Raw genomic sequence first — 16,577 nt, 5'->3', positions numbered from 1 at the left:
ACAAAATATTAAGTATACGCCAGGGATTTCGAGAGCATTTTTGATTACGTCAAATGCTCATAATATTTATATTATTTTTAATAATAATTATGTATTTTCTAATTATATTATTTTGCTTTCAATGAAGTTAACTCCAATACCTTTTCTGATCCAACTCTATGAAATGAAATATTTTTTACAAAATATCGCTTGCAATTAATTTTTGCTAAATAACAATTTGAATGCAAATAAAATATTTATTTACACAATTAGTAAGAGCCCCAAACACACACGCGCACAAATGAGCAGAGAGCTGGGATTTGGCTAGTTGAAATTCAAGTGGCAGTTGAAAAGCTCAATTCCAGCTCGCAAATGATGCTGGGTGGCCCGATGATTTGATATTTTGAGAACTCATAGACAACGTGGCGTATGAGTGATATTTATAATATATGCACACTCACACACACAGACGGTATTTTGGGCAAGTTTTATAACATTAATTAAGGCAGTTCGAGAGCGGCAACAGAAATAAAACTTTGACTGCGTTTTAAATGAAAACAAGCCCTAACAAGTTAACTGGATTTTAGGTAATTTCCAAAAGAAAATGCACGTCAAGCTTATGGGCAGGGGCAGCAGTGAGAGAAAGAGAGAGAGAGAGACGTAAGTGTGATGTGTGTGTGGAAAAGTTTCGCTGTGCATTTACACGATTTCTCACAATTTGGTTCATAATTGATGCAGCCGCGAGCCGAACAAAACTCCAGCCAAAGATTTAGCAACGCGCTGCCAAAAGTTGAAAGATGTCAGTCGTAAGTGTTAGGCAAATTAGCAGCAGCGTTGCGGCTGTCACGCCTCGGCAACAAATCGACAAGGAGCAGCCTGTCACAAGGCCTTACGCCAAGTTGTTCCGATTAGCTGGCACGGCATTACGCGATATAAATATAATGAACAGTCTGGGCAGAAGTCAGCCAACTAGATCGTCGTCTGAGTCGACAGCATTATAACTATTAAGCCCCTCAGCTAAGACCTAACTTATCTTTAAGTAAATGAGTTTGAAAGAAAAGAGTCGATCTTTACTCACTCGGTGAATCCATGAGCAGGTCGTTGTCATTGTCATTGCCATTGGGAGACAGCTGGGGCGGCTCGCTGCGCGATGAGGGGCTTAGCTTCAGGGGCTGCATGAGTGAAACACCCGATGTGGATGGGCCCGGCAGCGGTGAGTCGTCACGCGGCGAGGCGGATGAGGCACGCGTGGCTGTCGCCGTTGGCGGACTCAAAGATTTGGTGATGGTTAGCTCGCCATTGGAGGCGTTGAGTCTGCGAAAGGCAAGCGCTTAGATACTTAGAAACTGCAACTTCACCTGCCTATAGCTTACCTATTAATGCTGCTAAGTACGTTGCCTGTCGAGCTGGACGCTGTGACCGTCGACGTGCAGTTGGTAGCCGAGACCGAGGCGCCGCTGGAGCCGCCGCTCAAGCTTGGTCCATTGCCCAGATAGTCGCGGTCCAGGCGCGGCGAGCTGCCCATGTTGAGGGCGTGCACGGGCGGCGAGTGGGAGCGGAACAGTGGAGATGAATAGCCTCTTTCGTTGCTGCTGCTGCCGATAGCTGATTGAGTGGACACCGTAGGCGTTAGGCGTCCACTGGACACGTTGCCAGCTGCTCGCTCGTGCGGCAGATGATGCACGGACGCCGCGCCCGATGTGCTCGTCCTGATGGCCGTCGCAGTGGGCGTGTGCGAGCGTCGCTCCAGCCGCTCATGGTGCTGGCTGAGATTCATGCCCGTGGCACCGGAGGAGCCGCGTCCCGGACTGTGCTTGGGCGACGCTGCAGCCGCCGTGCGCAGATTGTGCCCGAAATGATGTCGCGCCAGCGCCGCTGACGGTGGCAAAGCGGGTGGCGAGACGCTGCTGCTGCTATTCAGCTCCAGCGGCTTTAGGTCCAGCTGCGGCGCTGTCAACTCATCCGGATGCCGCAAGCTGATTTGCGGATGGGCCGCCGACGTGGCTGTCGCCGTCGTATTGTGCAGATGATGATGCAGATGCGTCTGCGTCTCAGGCTTGATGTGCAGCTGCTGTTGCAGCAAGAAAGCCGCTGCCGGCGGAGGCGGTGGGGCTGGCTGCTTCGTCGGCAGCGCCGGACTGCCCACAGTGGGCGAGCCAGACGGAGGCGTGCGCTCCGCGGAGCGTCGCAGGTCGGCGGCCAGGTGAGTGTGAGTGTGTGGCAAGTGGCTCGCTGCAGCTGCAGCCGCTGCTGCTGCTGCCAACTGCTGCTGCTGCTGCTCGCGCTGCTGCTGCTGATGATTGGCGGCAGCGGCGGCAAACAGCTCCGGATGCAAGGCAGTCAGCAGCTGCTGCACGCCCGTCGAGAAGAGATTCGGCTTCAGTAAATTCGTGGGAGTTTGCGCCAGTTGCGGCAAGGCTGGTGCATGCTGCAGTGCAGCCAGCGGCGGAGCCAATAGCTCGCGCTGCTGCTCGCGTTGTTGTTCGCGTTGCTGTTGCTGTTGCTGCTGCTGCTGCTGCTGCTGCTGCTGATAGCTGGCAAAAGCGCCAAATGCGTTGGGCAGAAACTGTTCGCTGGTGGGTATCTGTGGGCTCACCGGAATGGTAAGTATGGTCTGCACAGCAATGCCTGAAGAGAGAGAAGCAGGTAGAGATGGAGTAGATTAAACAACTGCTGAGAAGCTAATTTGGAGTCTAAACTTAACTGAGTCTAGAGCTAACTAGTTTAACCAAGTCTAATGTCAATGCTCTAATCAAAAGTAAAAACCTAATCAGCTTTAGCTTGAGTCAAATATATAAAAATATGAATATTAAAACTTAGAATTTGGCAAAGGGTTTGCTTCAATATAAATCAAGGAAATTGAAATTCGCGTAATCGCTTTAGCTTTAGACCGTGTCTGTGCTAAAAGCCAAAGTCAAGTGAAGTCAACTGTGTTATTGATAGCCAGCACAACTAAAACTAATCCCGCACACACGAGCCACCCACCTTGGGCCGTTGGTATGAGCAGTTGGGCGCCCTGGACGCCCTGCACCAGCTGCCCGGAGGCGAGTATCAGTTGCGGCATCTGCGCGCTCGCCGGCGGCGCTTGGAGCGCTGGCGGTGGCGATGCGGTCGCTGCAGCCAACACATTCGCCAGCGTCGTCGCGTTGAGGGCGTGGGCGTGGGCGTGCGGTGAGCTGCTGCTGCTGGGATTATCCTGCGGCTGCTGGCTGGAGGAATTGCCGGTTGCGCTGCTGTTGCTGTTGCTGCTGTTGTTGTTGTTGCTGTTGTTGTTGTTGTTGCTGCTGTTGCCCTTTGACGTCTTGTGCTTGTTGCCGTTGTGGCAGCCGCTGTTGTTGTTGTTGTTGCTATTGCTGGGCGAGGGACTTGCTGCAGCAGCAGCTGCTGCTGACGTTGAAGTGACTCCAGCCGCCGCTGCTGCTGTTGTTGTTGTCACAGCCTCAGCGCCCACACTCAGATTCAAGGGTGAGTTAAACACGGAGGCAGCTAAGCCCTGAAGACTTGCCAATGCGGCCGCTGTGGCGGGATGATGATGGGAATGATGTGAATGCGGATGCTGCTGCTGCTGCTGCTGCTGTTGCTGGTGCTGCTGATGATGTTGCTGTTGCTGCAGTGTGGCCAAATTTTGTAATTTTTGCAAATTTATCATGTCTTGCACTGGATGGGAGAGATAAACAAAAGGTATACGAAAAATGTTTACATTAGTTTGGGCCAAAGCAGTTGCAAAATTAGCAGAAATGTCACAGTCTCCGGGCTCTGATATAATCAAGCAGCCCTAAAAGCTGCCAGCCAGCACTAATTGCCAGTTGGCGCTGTTGACGTGTTGCAAGTGTGTGTGGCCTGTCCTAAACAGAGATGGAAACTAATGCTAAAGCGGCTTTTGCTCTAGCCTAGCTTCAGTTGGAAAATGTTTTACACAAAGTTCACATATTGTGAGCAGATATTTATTATAGATATTTATTATTATAATATATATTTTATATATATATTATATATTTTATATATATATATATATTATAATAAATGTAGATGTTGGCGTATTTTATACCATTCAAGCTGCAGACTCTGCTTTCTGGTAAGATAAGTCGCAACTAGAGGCAGGCTAAGACTGTGCCACACAGACAGCTTTAATCAGACTAGAAATATTCCTTATTCTATCTGTCTGCACTTGATATATATAGGAACAATCAATTACTAACATATTTCAAAGCTCTACCCATAAAAGCTGTTTAATTTTCATTCTTCTATCCTATCCACAGCTTCGATATTCAACTAAAACAAATGCTGACTTCTCTGAGCTGCTTGTGCCATGCTCAAGCCGTTGGCAGTTTCCATCTCTGTTAATTGTATCAGTTATGGCTTGGCTTTTGATATGTACTCACTAGTTCCATTTAGATGTGCCGCGAATGCCTTGGCCTGCGCTTGCTCCTCGCGACGTAGACGCAACGCCTCGGCCGTTTGGTCCTCCGCTTCGTCCTCATCCGCATCGATTTGCATGGGCAGGGGCGAGACGGAGCTCGTGTCGCGCTGGTGATTGGCCAGCGAGGCAGCCTTCGCGGCAAGATTCTTGTAGAACTCCAGCTCCTTGACATGCTCCTTGGAGTCGTAGGCTGAGTGGTTGGAGTGAGCGGGCGAGAGCAGCGTTGGCTCCATCTCATCTTCGTTGTTGTTATTGTTGTGGTTGTGGTGGTGGTGGTGGTGGTGCTGGTGTTGGTGGTGCATATGCTGCTGCTGCTGTTGCTGCAGTTGCTGCTGTTGGTGATGCAGGGGAAGGTGGGCGTGGTTGCTGCTGCTGCTGCTTGGCGAATGTATCTTGTGGCAGCTAATCTCCTTGTCGTAGTCCTGCAACAGAAATGGATAAAGTGGATCATTAGTCAAGAGCTTTAACTGCACCAGTCTTTCTCGTGTCATGAGCAACTGCATGAGATTCTGCGTAAAATTACGCATACGCCCCGTGCGCCGACGTAAATCATGGCACAGCCAATGAATCGAGCGCTGTGATTGCTTTTATTAAATTATATTTTTGCACATTTGGCAATTACATAATCCGCACTGCAGCACTGTCAATTGTTTGACCACGCCCAGCTGCCGTCGTGCCACAGGGGGCCAAATGTTTGCTGATTGGATTATTATTTAAGCGACAGCAGCGACATTTACTCGTATTACATCAACCGAGTGTTCATTTACATGTTTAAATATATTTACACACACACACGCACACAGATCATCGCACAGCGGCTATATGAGTTAATAAGTTAATTTAATTTCAGCTGTAATTGTCAACGCACTTTTATTGTTTGACACTTATTGTGTTTCCTGCTCGCATGGGGTTGTAGCTCAATTTATGCAAATGTAATTGGTTGCAATTGTTCAACTGCCGCTGTGTGTGAGAGTGTTTGCGGATACATGAATTAAAGGACATTAGCAGAGTGTCAAATATCAAAAATAATATAATTTACTATTCTTACACAGCTTTATTAGTAACAAACACAGAGACGCATCAGGAAGGAGATAATTTTCATTTCAATTTTCACAAATTCCCTAAGACTTTAAGAGCGCCAGTTTTTGGTATGAGCAATTCGCTCGAGCCATTTGTAATTTAAAGATGGAACTTGCCTTTGGGTAAACACGACGCCATAGAGAAAATATTTGTAAAAAAAAATAAAAAAAATGAAGAAGAAATAGAAAGGTAAACCAATATAATTATTGGCAATTAATGCTGGCAACGCTCTCAAAATGTGCTGCAAGCCCAGCGGAGCGAGCTCGTTTGGGCAGGAAGCGTGCGGCAGGAGCGGAGGGTTGCGACATTAATGCCAGGGCGTCGCAGTTGCCTAAGTGCGGGTTGCCGGCGTCTCGTGGCCCGCGACGTGCCCTGGCCAGAGCTTCAATTAAATTTTATTTGCATAGGAAATTAACATAATTGTAGTGCAAAATAACAACCCAAATACAAAAAAAGAAACCAAGAAAAAAGAGCAATAAAAATAAGCAGCGAACGTGACAGTGTAGAAAAAGTGTTAAATGTGTAAGGAATAAATGCAAATAGAAATCTGCTGGCCAGCATGGTAATTAAATGAGTTTTTATGGCAGTGCTAGATGCGCGCCGAACCCACGGCAAAACCAAGCTAAATGCATGCTCTGATTCTATGGCAATTGAAACGAAAACTCATAGATAAACACTTGAGAATAACAATTGCTAATTTCTATAGCTATTTAACCTTAATTATATAATATGTCAATAAGTTGAGCTAAAGTTTTAATATTCACTTTTCATTTAGGCAACTTGATATGGCGCTTAGAATAACTAAATTTGTGTGCTATCAAATTGAACAGAAATTCTGCTTTTGCTTCATTCTATGCCTCAGTTGGAGTCCTCATTAAATTTCAATTAACTCTTTTTTAACTATTAAAGCTCACAGCTTTCTACTCAAATTCTAGCTACCAATAACAACAAGTCAAGGCAGTGAAATCTAGAGAGCTTGAAATGTTGATGAATAAAATATAATAATGATTAAATGAGTCTTTATTTATGATGCTAAGACAATTTGCTACAACAAATTGTGTATTTCAAAAAATACTTAAATACTGAAACTTAATGCTCACCTGTAGAAACATAGAAACTATCTACATAAGTACGTTATTTATTTTATATATTAAATAAAATATTTATTAAATTCAGTTTTCATATAGAGTAGATAATATTAAGCTTCTCCGCATTTAAACATTTAACCATAAAATTGAGTAGAATTCGAACTATAAGCTTCAATCTATGCTTCCCTTATAGCATACTATAAATTCCCACCTTTTTTCTTTCAACTATAAAAGTCAGCTCTGGCGAACGTTGTCCTTAATCATCTATTCACACGCTTTTAAAAAACTCTAACTATATCAAAAGTGAGTCTGAAAAGTATGCAAACGCCATTTGCCATATGCCAGGACAATAATTAAGAGCTTGATAAATTTCATTGCCACGTGCTAAAACTACATTAAAACAAGCACGAAACTAGTAGGCGAGTGAGCCCGACCATGCAATACTCTGTTAAAAACTTATGACTGAAACTCTACAATTATTGAGGCTAGTTTGATATACAAGAACTCTTTATAGAATAGTTAAACATAATTTCAGTAAAACTTCATCTATAAAACTTTAGATATTTCTCCATTTATACGTCTAGCAAAGTAGACTTTATTCATAGTCAACATACCCGTTTCTGCATTGTTAGTCGCGTATCAAATATGACATTTATTGGCGTCGGCAACGGCAGTGGGAGCCAACACACACACACAGAGTACCACAACTACTTAAGCAGGTGGTGGATAGCAAAATTCATCAATAGACCAGGAGCTGCGGCCAGAGGACGGCAACGCCAAGCAGGGCGCTCGATAGTTGTTGCCAGCTGGCGAGAACGAACGAGTTAATGCCGTTGAACAGCAAATCGAACTAAATTTATGACACACGTTGAAAGAGCGTAAAAAAAGAGAAGGTGAAAAAACTATAAAAACACAAAAAAAATGAAAGAGGAAAAATAAAAAAATGAAAGGCAGGCAACGTAAATGTCCTGTGTGCATGTCCTTTATGCAAACAGGCGGCAAACAGACGGCAACCGCCGACGACGCGGACAGTCACTATATGCCACACAGCAGCAGCAGCAGTGGCAGCAACAGTAGTTGGCGCTGCAGCTGCGGCGGCGGCGACTGGGCGTGGGGGCCGTAGCTGATGCACTGATGTGCAATGAATTAACTTTTCAACATATTTACACACGCTCAATTGAATGGCAGAGTGAGTGCGCGTTGCATGGAATTGGAAAGGGGCGTGGCTAGCGCCCGCAGCTACAAAGTTGCTGAACAAAAAGCGGGGCACATAATGAGGCGCTGACGTCGCTCATTGTTGCAGCCGTCGCAGCAGTTTCGCAAATGAGCGGAAATTAAAAACTGATTTAGTACGACGTCTGCCAGAGTGGGACTGGATGTGGAGCTGCTCTGGAAAAGTAGCTGAGTGCTGTAGCTGAGACGTATTGAGAGGTGTCATTCAGCCAAACAAAAAAGGATTTCTTATGCTTTAAAGCTGAGCATAGGCTTCAAATGAATCTTATTACGAATATGCATTCAATAGAGTTAAATAATGCAGCGACATCACTTGAGCAGCGATTGCAGCTGAGAGTATGGCTTAAAGGGCAATGCTTAGGAATTTGCCTTGACTGAACAAGTAAAATACCAGAAGCTGCAACTTCAATAGCTGCAAAATCATTTTACCAATTTGAATTAGAAAATAAGCAAAAAGGAAAAAAGTAGGAAATATTTAAATATTTGTATAATTTGAGTATTTAATTTATTATTTACTTAAACATTTGAATAATTTGAGTATTTAATTTATTATTTACTTAAAGGTTGAGTTATCAATACTACTTTATTTAACAGCCAATTTAACAACTGATTTTAGCATTTTGTTAATCTTGGTTAGACATTTCATTGCGAATAGACTTACACCACAGCAACAATTGTGGAAATATTTATCAAAAGAATTGTGCTGTTCGTCAAACTGAATTCATCTAATGGCTTGCAAAATGTTGAAGGTCATTTTAGGCATAATTGTCATTGTCGTAGCGGGGATAATTTACAAGCTTTTATCGAAATTACATTGCATCCATAAAAAATTGTTAATTGGCGCGCTTCATGTTTTATCCGAGTCATTGGTGCATATGTCTTGAACAACAACGATTGTGTGCATTAAAAAAATTAGTGCTTCATATTGCATTATATAAAATTATACTTAAATAATAATGTCATAGAGTTTTCTATCTAAAAAACCCATTTTATTGGTATTAAAAATAAATATTACTTTTTTATTACGATTTTAAGTTGTGTTACTCCAAAAGAAAAACTAAAATTATACATTTTATAAATGTTTAAGAATGTAATAAATTTTTAAATTTTCTTGAGCCAAACTCAAAAACAGCCATAACTTAAGCATTTTAGCCTCGACTTAATTTGTTTTCGCTCACTTCAGTTAGCATTCAATTTAATATTAAGTTGTGCGAAGGCCTACTGATAATATTCATCATTACTGGTTTTACCGCCTATCCAATCGGGGCTGTCTCTTTACGTTAATAACTCAGTTGCGAGACGCCTCAACGTATGCAATACAAATGCTCACAAAAGGTAACGCGCCAAATTTATAGCCACGCCATGCCATGCCACGCCGCGCCATGCCACGCCATGCCACTTGTGCGCTGTCCAGCTGGACGGGAGCTGCAGAGGCTCACACACATGAGTCGTGGCACTCTACTGCTCACAGCAGCTCGGCAGCACTTGAAGCAGCCGAACGATGAATGTGCAACAACTTTTACTTTTGTTTTTTTTTTTTTTTATTTTTTTGCTTTGCTTTTTGCGACGCCGTCAGATGAAAATAAGTCAAAAAATAGAAAATGAATTGAATTATTGCAAAAAGCGCGAGCCGCGTTGCTGGCCAAAAGGAGTTCGAGTGAGTGGCTAGGTGGCTGAGGTAGGTGGTAGGATGCTGGGCACTTGACAGCCCTAGTGATAAGCAAAGCCCCGGCGCGAAATGGAAATGCGATGGCGGCGACTGCGACGGCGGCTGTGGCAGCGACAGCGACAGCGACTGCGACTGCGACTGCGATGGAAACGGCAGCCTTTGGTTTCTTCTTATTATGCGCCAGGAACTTTTCTCTATGGGTGGGTGGGTGTGTGTATACCCTGTGAATGTGCATCGTAAGGCGAGCTAGCAAGTATGTGTTTACAATAAAATTATAAAAAGTAAGTTCTTCTCTTTAAATAATGTAAATTAATTTATGAATATTAAAATATTTAATTTAATATTTTTTAATATTTTTAAACATTTATAGAGCAGATTGCATAACATATTTAAGAAGTTTAAGCTGTACTTTTTCATATAAAATTAGTTTTATTTGCAATTTCCGATATCTAGATTGATGGCATTACAGGGTATCTTAATGCAGTTCCATTTGGTCTTAGCACATTTTTGTCTTGTTTTGTTGCATGCTTTTGAGAGCGACGCCGAATGCGAAATTATAATTCACACATGTGACCAGGCCGAGCGACTTGTGGCAAGGGCCGGCTGGCATAGCTCTTTGGGTGTCTGAGTGTGTGTGTGTGTTGCGGAGGGGGGCTGTACTTGGCCATTTGCAGGGTGCGCGTACGTCGGCTGTTAAAAAATGCAATTGCCAAAAAGTAGCCAGCAAAAGTAAAAAGAAAGCAGCGACGGCGCCGCTTGTTTGCTTTAATTGCAAATGGCATTTTTTGGGGCGCACTCGCGTTACAAGCTGACCAAACAGCCAACCGGGGACCACCTTGCCCATGCCAGCCCCGCGGGGCGACATGCATTTTTGCAGAGTCGTTGGCGCGGGAGACGGGGAAACAGGCTCATAAATTGTCGAAAAATATTTGACTTGTTCTATTTTTGGTCGCCAGCGACTGCTGCTGCTGCTGCTGCTGCGTCGTCCAGCAATATGCTACATGCTTGGCCCCAGCCTCCAAGCACCCCTATCACATGTACCCCAGCAGCCCCACAGCCCTGCTTTGTTCGTGTGGATACAAACATTTTTGGTAGCTGCAATGCCGCCTCCACGCCGGCCTGCTGACTGCACTTTTGCATATTTAATGTTTTGTTTAATGCAAATGTACATAATTTCATCATTGGACATGCATGTGTGTGTGTGTGTGCGTGTGTGCCTGTGTATTTCTCTGTTTGTGCATAGTTTTCTTTTATTTCTACTTTTGCGTGTGCTAAGTCGCTCAGAGATGCGAAAATATTTTTCAATTAATATTTATGTTGCTTTATATGCCTGAATTAATAATTCCCAAGCCCAGCTATAACCGAAAATGGCTTCACTATGCTCCGTTTTTTTATGTATATTTGTGGGCGTGGCCAATCGTCCAATAGCCTGCAGCTGGCGATCGACCAGTCGGTTTAATTTTCTTAAGTCTCCTTTATATATTTTATATATATATATTTTATATATATTTATTTTATAAATATATTGTAACTGATTTCTGGCATATATTTGTATTTAATATGATGTATTTTATACATAATAATATAGAACAACTCTTTAAGTTTGTATTACCCTTTATCTTTTATATTAAAACAATGTTCTCTCTATAACACTATTCTAGCTCTTATACTCCACTCTAATATACACATATAAACTTAGAATTCTTTAAAATTTTAGCTCACAGCAGCTTCATTTAGTCTAAAAGTCAGCTTTCTGGACTAGCCCGCCTAGCCACCTGAACCTAAACAATTGGAGTGACCCGCGCGTTGCACTGACCAAATGCAATGAACTGCGCCAACAACGCGAAAAAATTTGACACAGAAATAAAGAAAACAAAAAAGTCAATAATAAAGCAGACGAAAAAAGCCAAAATGTGAGCCGCCATTTGCAATAGCCGAGCGATTTCTTGCACAATTTCCTCGACACACAGTGTGAATAAAAATGTAAGCTTCAGTTGCAGCCGAAACCAAATACGAGGACAACAGAGTCGCAGTCGCTGGCCACCCCCTGCCAACGCCTGCCCCGCAGTCCAATCAGGCAACAACAAACAAAAGCTGCAAGCTGCAGACATTGCAATTTTCACGAGCATTTGACCGGCTCTCTATATACAGGCCCATACACACACAGATGCGGAGATATATGTGTGTAAAATATATAGGTAGGCAGCGGGCAGTTGGGCGCGGGTGGCAGTCGCAGCTGACAGTCGCATGGCGAATGGCCAAACGAAAACAAAAAAGCGTGCAAAACAACAGCGAAACACAAAAACCAAAACAAAAATGTGTAAAAAATAATGGAGCCAAAGTGTGGAGAGAGTGCAGAGCGCATAAAAATGGAACAAAACACAGCGCCAACTGGCTGGAGAGTTGGGCACCAGCCTGCCTGCCTGCCAGCCTGCCTGCCTGCCTGTCAGTACTTCTGACCCTGCCCCTCTGTGCTGGCTCGGTCCAGTAGTCCGTGGGCCCATCAAATGCGACGGCAGCAGCGACATCAATGGGCGCGCCACTCAATCAACCCCACGCAGGCTGCAAATTGTGTGTGAGGGGTTGAGGCGGCGCTGGGTGGCGGCTGCTGCTGCTGCTGCTGCTGCTGCTTGACAACAATGAAGGCCAAGTATTGTCCAGGCCAGGCAGCGTGTCCCAACCCCAGGCGCAAGCCCAATTTTTTTTTTTCGCTTCCTACTATTTTGCCGAGCATTTTTTATGCGCCGCATCATTTAATTTTTCCTTTTTTTCCGTATTCTTTCTTGCTGTTTACCTTTCTCTCTCTCTGGCTCGCTTTCTCTCTCGTTCTCTTGCTCCTTGCTGTGGCCATTTTTTATGGCCTGAGCGCCGCGTTTGCCTGCTACAACTTTCTGACTGCTTGGTCGCTGGTCAGCCGCAGTTATTCTTGGGCCCCTCTCGATGCTCGCTGGTCAAACAAATGCTATTATCTCCGCGCTCCACGCTGCCCATTTCACCACCTTTGTGCTCCCACCTATCCCCAGTCCCCTGCCTTGGCAACGCCCTCGTGCGTTTCATATGCGAAACTTTTGCTTGATTTTCACTTTTGGCGGCACATTTCTTTTTTGCGGCCCAAAATAAAAGTAAAAGTTGCGCAGCTCACACACACACACACACACGCACACCACCTGCTCTCTCACTCGTTGCTTTGAGTGGTCAGTTGTGCTGCCTCTGTCCACTCGCTTCTTTCATTTCGGGCGTCTGTCGCGGCATTTATTGCCACGTTGCAGCCCCCTGGGGGCCGCTCCGTTTGACTCAGCTGCTCATTTACATCAAATTTTTAATTGGAATTGGTGCCAGCGAGTGGATACATATGGAAAAAGTGCAGTAAGAGAGTGAGCAAGGCAGCAGCAGAGCATAAAAGACAATAAGCCAGAAGCGGCTTAGAAATATTGATTGGCTCTAACTGCGCGCCTGGCGACAGCCCTTTGGACTGTTCAGCCCACATTGCGTATACGCAGCGTTGTAGAGCTCCAGGACTACAGCGTAACTTGAAAGAGTTTTAATAATGATAACTTACTTAGCTCAACTATTACTGAAATACAATTTGTGGATTATAGAAATTAATTAACTGAAAATTGTTGCACGTGTTAAGAGTTTTCACCTTAACTTTGCCCATCTTGAATGCCTTTGTCATATCTTGAATAAAGTTTTAAGATCAGTTTGTGCCCCGCTTAAACTTAGACCTACCTTCATTCACTATACAAAAGCGATAACCGATTCTGCTATCATTCACATTTGATTGATTTTTGTATTCTTTTGGTATTCATCTCTTAGCCCTATAGCTACTTTCTCTGATTAAAATAAAACTTGTATGCGAGCTCTATTGCAGAACTCGGCAACATTCAATATAGTAAACGCCAGCTTAAGCTTAACTCTTGACCCTTTTCTACCTGCTTTGTCACCTTTGGCAGCAGGCAGTATTTTTTGTGTGTTGCTAACGTTTTCCACGCCACCCTTCGACTTCTGTTGGTGGCCGCCCCGCCCTTGTGCACTTGTGGGCAGCCTCTGCCCGCTATGAAATGCATTTACCTTCACTTACACCTCCTCGCCTTTGTCTGCTTTTGCTGCTGTTTCTGCTATTTTTAACAATTTTTTCGTACGCAATTTTTGTTTACTTTTTAGCAACGACTTCCCTGTTCCATTGTCTGTCGCTTTCTTTTACTTCTTGTTGCTTATTGGAATTTTGGTTGATCTTGTTGCTGTTGTTGTTGCTGCGGCTGTAGCTGTTGTTGGCGTTGCTTATTTTTTTATTTTAGGCGCCCGTTGAGAAAACACAAAAGCTTTGCATTTTTATGCAATTGTTGTCTTCTTTTTGGGGCACACTCGCATGAGCTATGGGCTGTGCCTGTGCCTGTGCCTCTGCCTGTGAAATTCTGTATGTGTGCTGGTCAACGCTTTTCTCTACACTTCTCATTCGCTGCCGTCGCTGCGTTTTTATCAAGAAAACGAAAAAGTAGCGCTTGTGTGCCTGCTGCTGATTGGTCCCGCTTCCATTGCCCCATCGCATACCCTTTGCCTTGCGCTCAGGCCGCCCTCATATAGTGCCACAATGACAACTGCAGAAACATTTTTGTTTTAGCCGTAGAGCAACACACCCATTTTATTGTTCATTGTGCGATGGGCTCGGCTTCTCTTCTCCAGCGCCACGTTTCCTGTGTATCCAGCGACTGGCCATTAGCTGGGGCTGAGTGGCCCAGCCTGTCAGGCCAAATAACAAAGATACTCTGCAAAACACCTTAACGTGTCCTGAATTCTCAATCTCAACTTGAAGAAAATCCTCTCAAAAAATCTTATAAAATGCTTAGGACTTTGGCAAATGCAGGCAAATTCAAATTTGCAAATAAAATAAAATCTCATTTACTATTTGTTTATTGAACCCATTCCGCACAGTTTCGTTTTCCCCTCTCGCAATGTAATTACTTTGCGCTGCATAGCTGCAACATGTCTCATGCCAGACTTGGGGGTCCCTCAGCGCGTTGCCCACTTCAACTGCCTTGATGCTATAACGCTTTAAAATTAATATTCCTATTTTTCAATTACGACTGACACTTGTCTATGGCAGCCGGGCCCAACACACAAAAAAGGACCACACCTCCACCTCCACCTCCACTGGCATAGAGAGCCTACTAGTGCGAGGCGAGCACATGAGTTGCAATTGTTGCCAGTTGGACGTCGCGACGCCGTCATCGTCCTGGACGGCACACACCCAATGTAAAATGTCATTATCGTTGACATAAATGAATAGCTGCATTCATTGCATTTGGCAGTGGCAGAACACACTCTCACCACCTTGGCTCGAGAACAGCTCCAGCCGAGCAGGTGCGCCACGAGCTTTCTGCATTAGTTTGTTTTAATTTTGCATTAGCGATTAGCTGATTAAAGCCAAGCAGCGGCCCACGAGCCAGGCGAGTTGTCGACTCATTTGGAAAACGGAAGCAAATGTGCGATCTAATGATAGGACTGAACGACTGAACGACTTAAATAATTGTTTAGATTAGAATAATTCTTGACAAAGTTGGCTTATTACAGATAAATGTCTGCATTTATTGTATCATTTAACCTTTAGACATTTGGACTTGATAATAAATAAAAGTGAGACAGAGTCAGCGACTAAGAGCGTATCTTGGTTAGTTATATATGCAATGCTAATATAAATATTTATAATAAATTTAATTGATGTTTAGCTTTGATGGGAGTTAATCGAGTGAGAGTTCAAGAATAAAATATCTCAAGAGGCTAGGCCTCAGAAGCCAACAACTTGAAGACCTACTGAACCAAGTCTTGACCCAAAATCTATAAAATATTCTCCTCAAACTTTGCCTGCTTACACCCTTTAAGACTTTCTTGCCCCAAGCTATTCGAAGAAGAAACAAATATTTGAGATAGTTAAAGAAAGGGTATTTCTAAGCTATGCATTGCTGAGTTAGAACTTCATTCAGTTTTAAGGAAATTTCTTTTTCTTTTATATTTATTTTATATATGCATTGAAGACTTATGAAATTCTCTCTTAATTTCTCACATACTTAAACAATTTGAAGCTTTTGCTCATCTAAAATAGTGACAGATGCATGTCTTTCTCTTGTTCTTCATTTTCATATAAGTCTTTTTAAGTTGAGCTGCAAATGAGCTAGGCTGGGCAAGCTGGCTGCGCTTCATTGAACATGCGAAGTGCACATTTAACCCTAATGTTGTCTAAGCACAGCTATAACTGACCAGCATATGGATAGCCCAGAAACGTGCGCCTCATGTAACATTTCTAATTAAAATTTTGTCGAGCCGCCCACAGCCCACACTCGAAAAAGGTTATTAACATATTTGCCAGAGCGTCGCCCATTTAGTTGAGCCCTCCCCCAGCCCCCCTCCATCTGCTGTCTGCGTTATTTACCAGCATATTTGTCCCAAACTGTTGGCCATTAGTTCGCATGCAATCGAGCAACTTGTCCGAAAAACCATGAGCAGCCCAACGCTGCTCTCTGCTCAACTAAGTAGGAAAGTTCTATAACCAGATTTCCAATGCAAACACACACAGGGAGGGTGAGGGCCAGGGAGTGGGCGGTAAAACAAGGAGCGCGATAGGTGGCGACATGCATGCATGCATGGGCGCCTAAGTAGCTGCGCTGTCTTCATTAAAAATCGCCCTCTTGCCGTTGCTGCAGCTTGGCGACAAGAGCCCATCGTCCAGAACCTAGAACCAGACCTAGAGCCATGTAACGTTAGAAGTTGCAGCAACAACAAATCGAGCTTCATTCCTAATTTAAATGCAAATGAGATTCATTTGCTAACGTTTGCGGGGCGGCCAGGCAGAGAGAGGGAGAGAGAGAGAGGGAGAGGGAGAGCGAGAGCGAGCGAGTCGAGCGGCAGAGCTGCAACATTGGACAAGCCCATGGCCCTGTGCTCGGTCAAAGCCACAGTGAAGCAGTCATTACCCCAAAAAGCTCACACCCCGCTTTGTTTTTGGAGTCGCCTACCTTGGAGCTCAGCTCGGTGGGTCTGCGCATTTTCTTTTGCTGGGGGTGCCTGCCGGCTGCAGCTACATTTATGCAAGTAGCTTAAATGGCTACAAAAT

At 44.2% G+C, this 16,577-nt stretch overlaps 1 protein-coding gene across 2 annotated transcripts in view; it reads right to left on the bottom strand.

Moving 5' to 3' along the window:
* Nucleotides 1-16,577, bottom strand: part of LOC111596377 (putative uncharacterized protein DDB_G0291608) — a 58,765-nt gene that overhangs the window by 3,782 nt on the left and 38,406 nt on the right. The window contains exons 3-7 of one of the 2 annotated variants that reach the window (XM_030226059.1): nucleotides 4,759-4,821; nucleotides 4,362-4,704; nucleotides 2,965-3,636; nucleotides 1,353-2,607; nucleotides 1,058-1,293 (exon numbers count right to left, since the gene is read on the bottom strand). In XM_030226059.1, the coding sequence (XP_030081919.1) occupies nucleotides 1,058-1,293; nucleotides 1,353-2,607; nucleotides 2,965-3,636; nucleotides 4,362-4,704; nucleotides 4,759-4,821 (2,569 nt within the window). Of the gene's footprint in view, nucleotides 1-1,057; nucleotides 1,294-1,352; nucleotides 2,608-2,964; nucleotides 3,637-4,361; nucleotides 4,705-4,758; nucleotides 4,822-16,577 lie in introns of those variants that run through there. The other variant, XM_030226058.1, reaches the window with a different exon arrangement.

Source organism: Drosophila hydei, unplaced genomic scaffold (assembly GCF_003285905.1).
Source record: "Drosophila hydei strain 15085-1641.00,03,60 unplaced genomic scaffold, DhydRS2 tig00000060-arrow-pilon, whole genome shotgun sequence".
NCBI classification, from domain to species: domain Eukaryota; kingdom Metazoa; phylum Arthropoda; class Insecta; order Diptera; family Drosophilidae; genus Drosophila; species Drosophila hydei.
The sequence above is the reverse complement of the archived record's forward strand: the minus strand, read 5'-3'. Positions and strand labels throughout refer to the sequence as shown.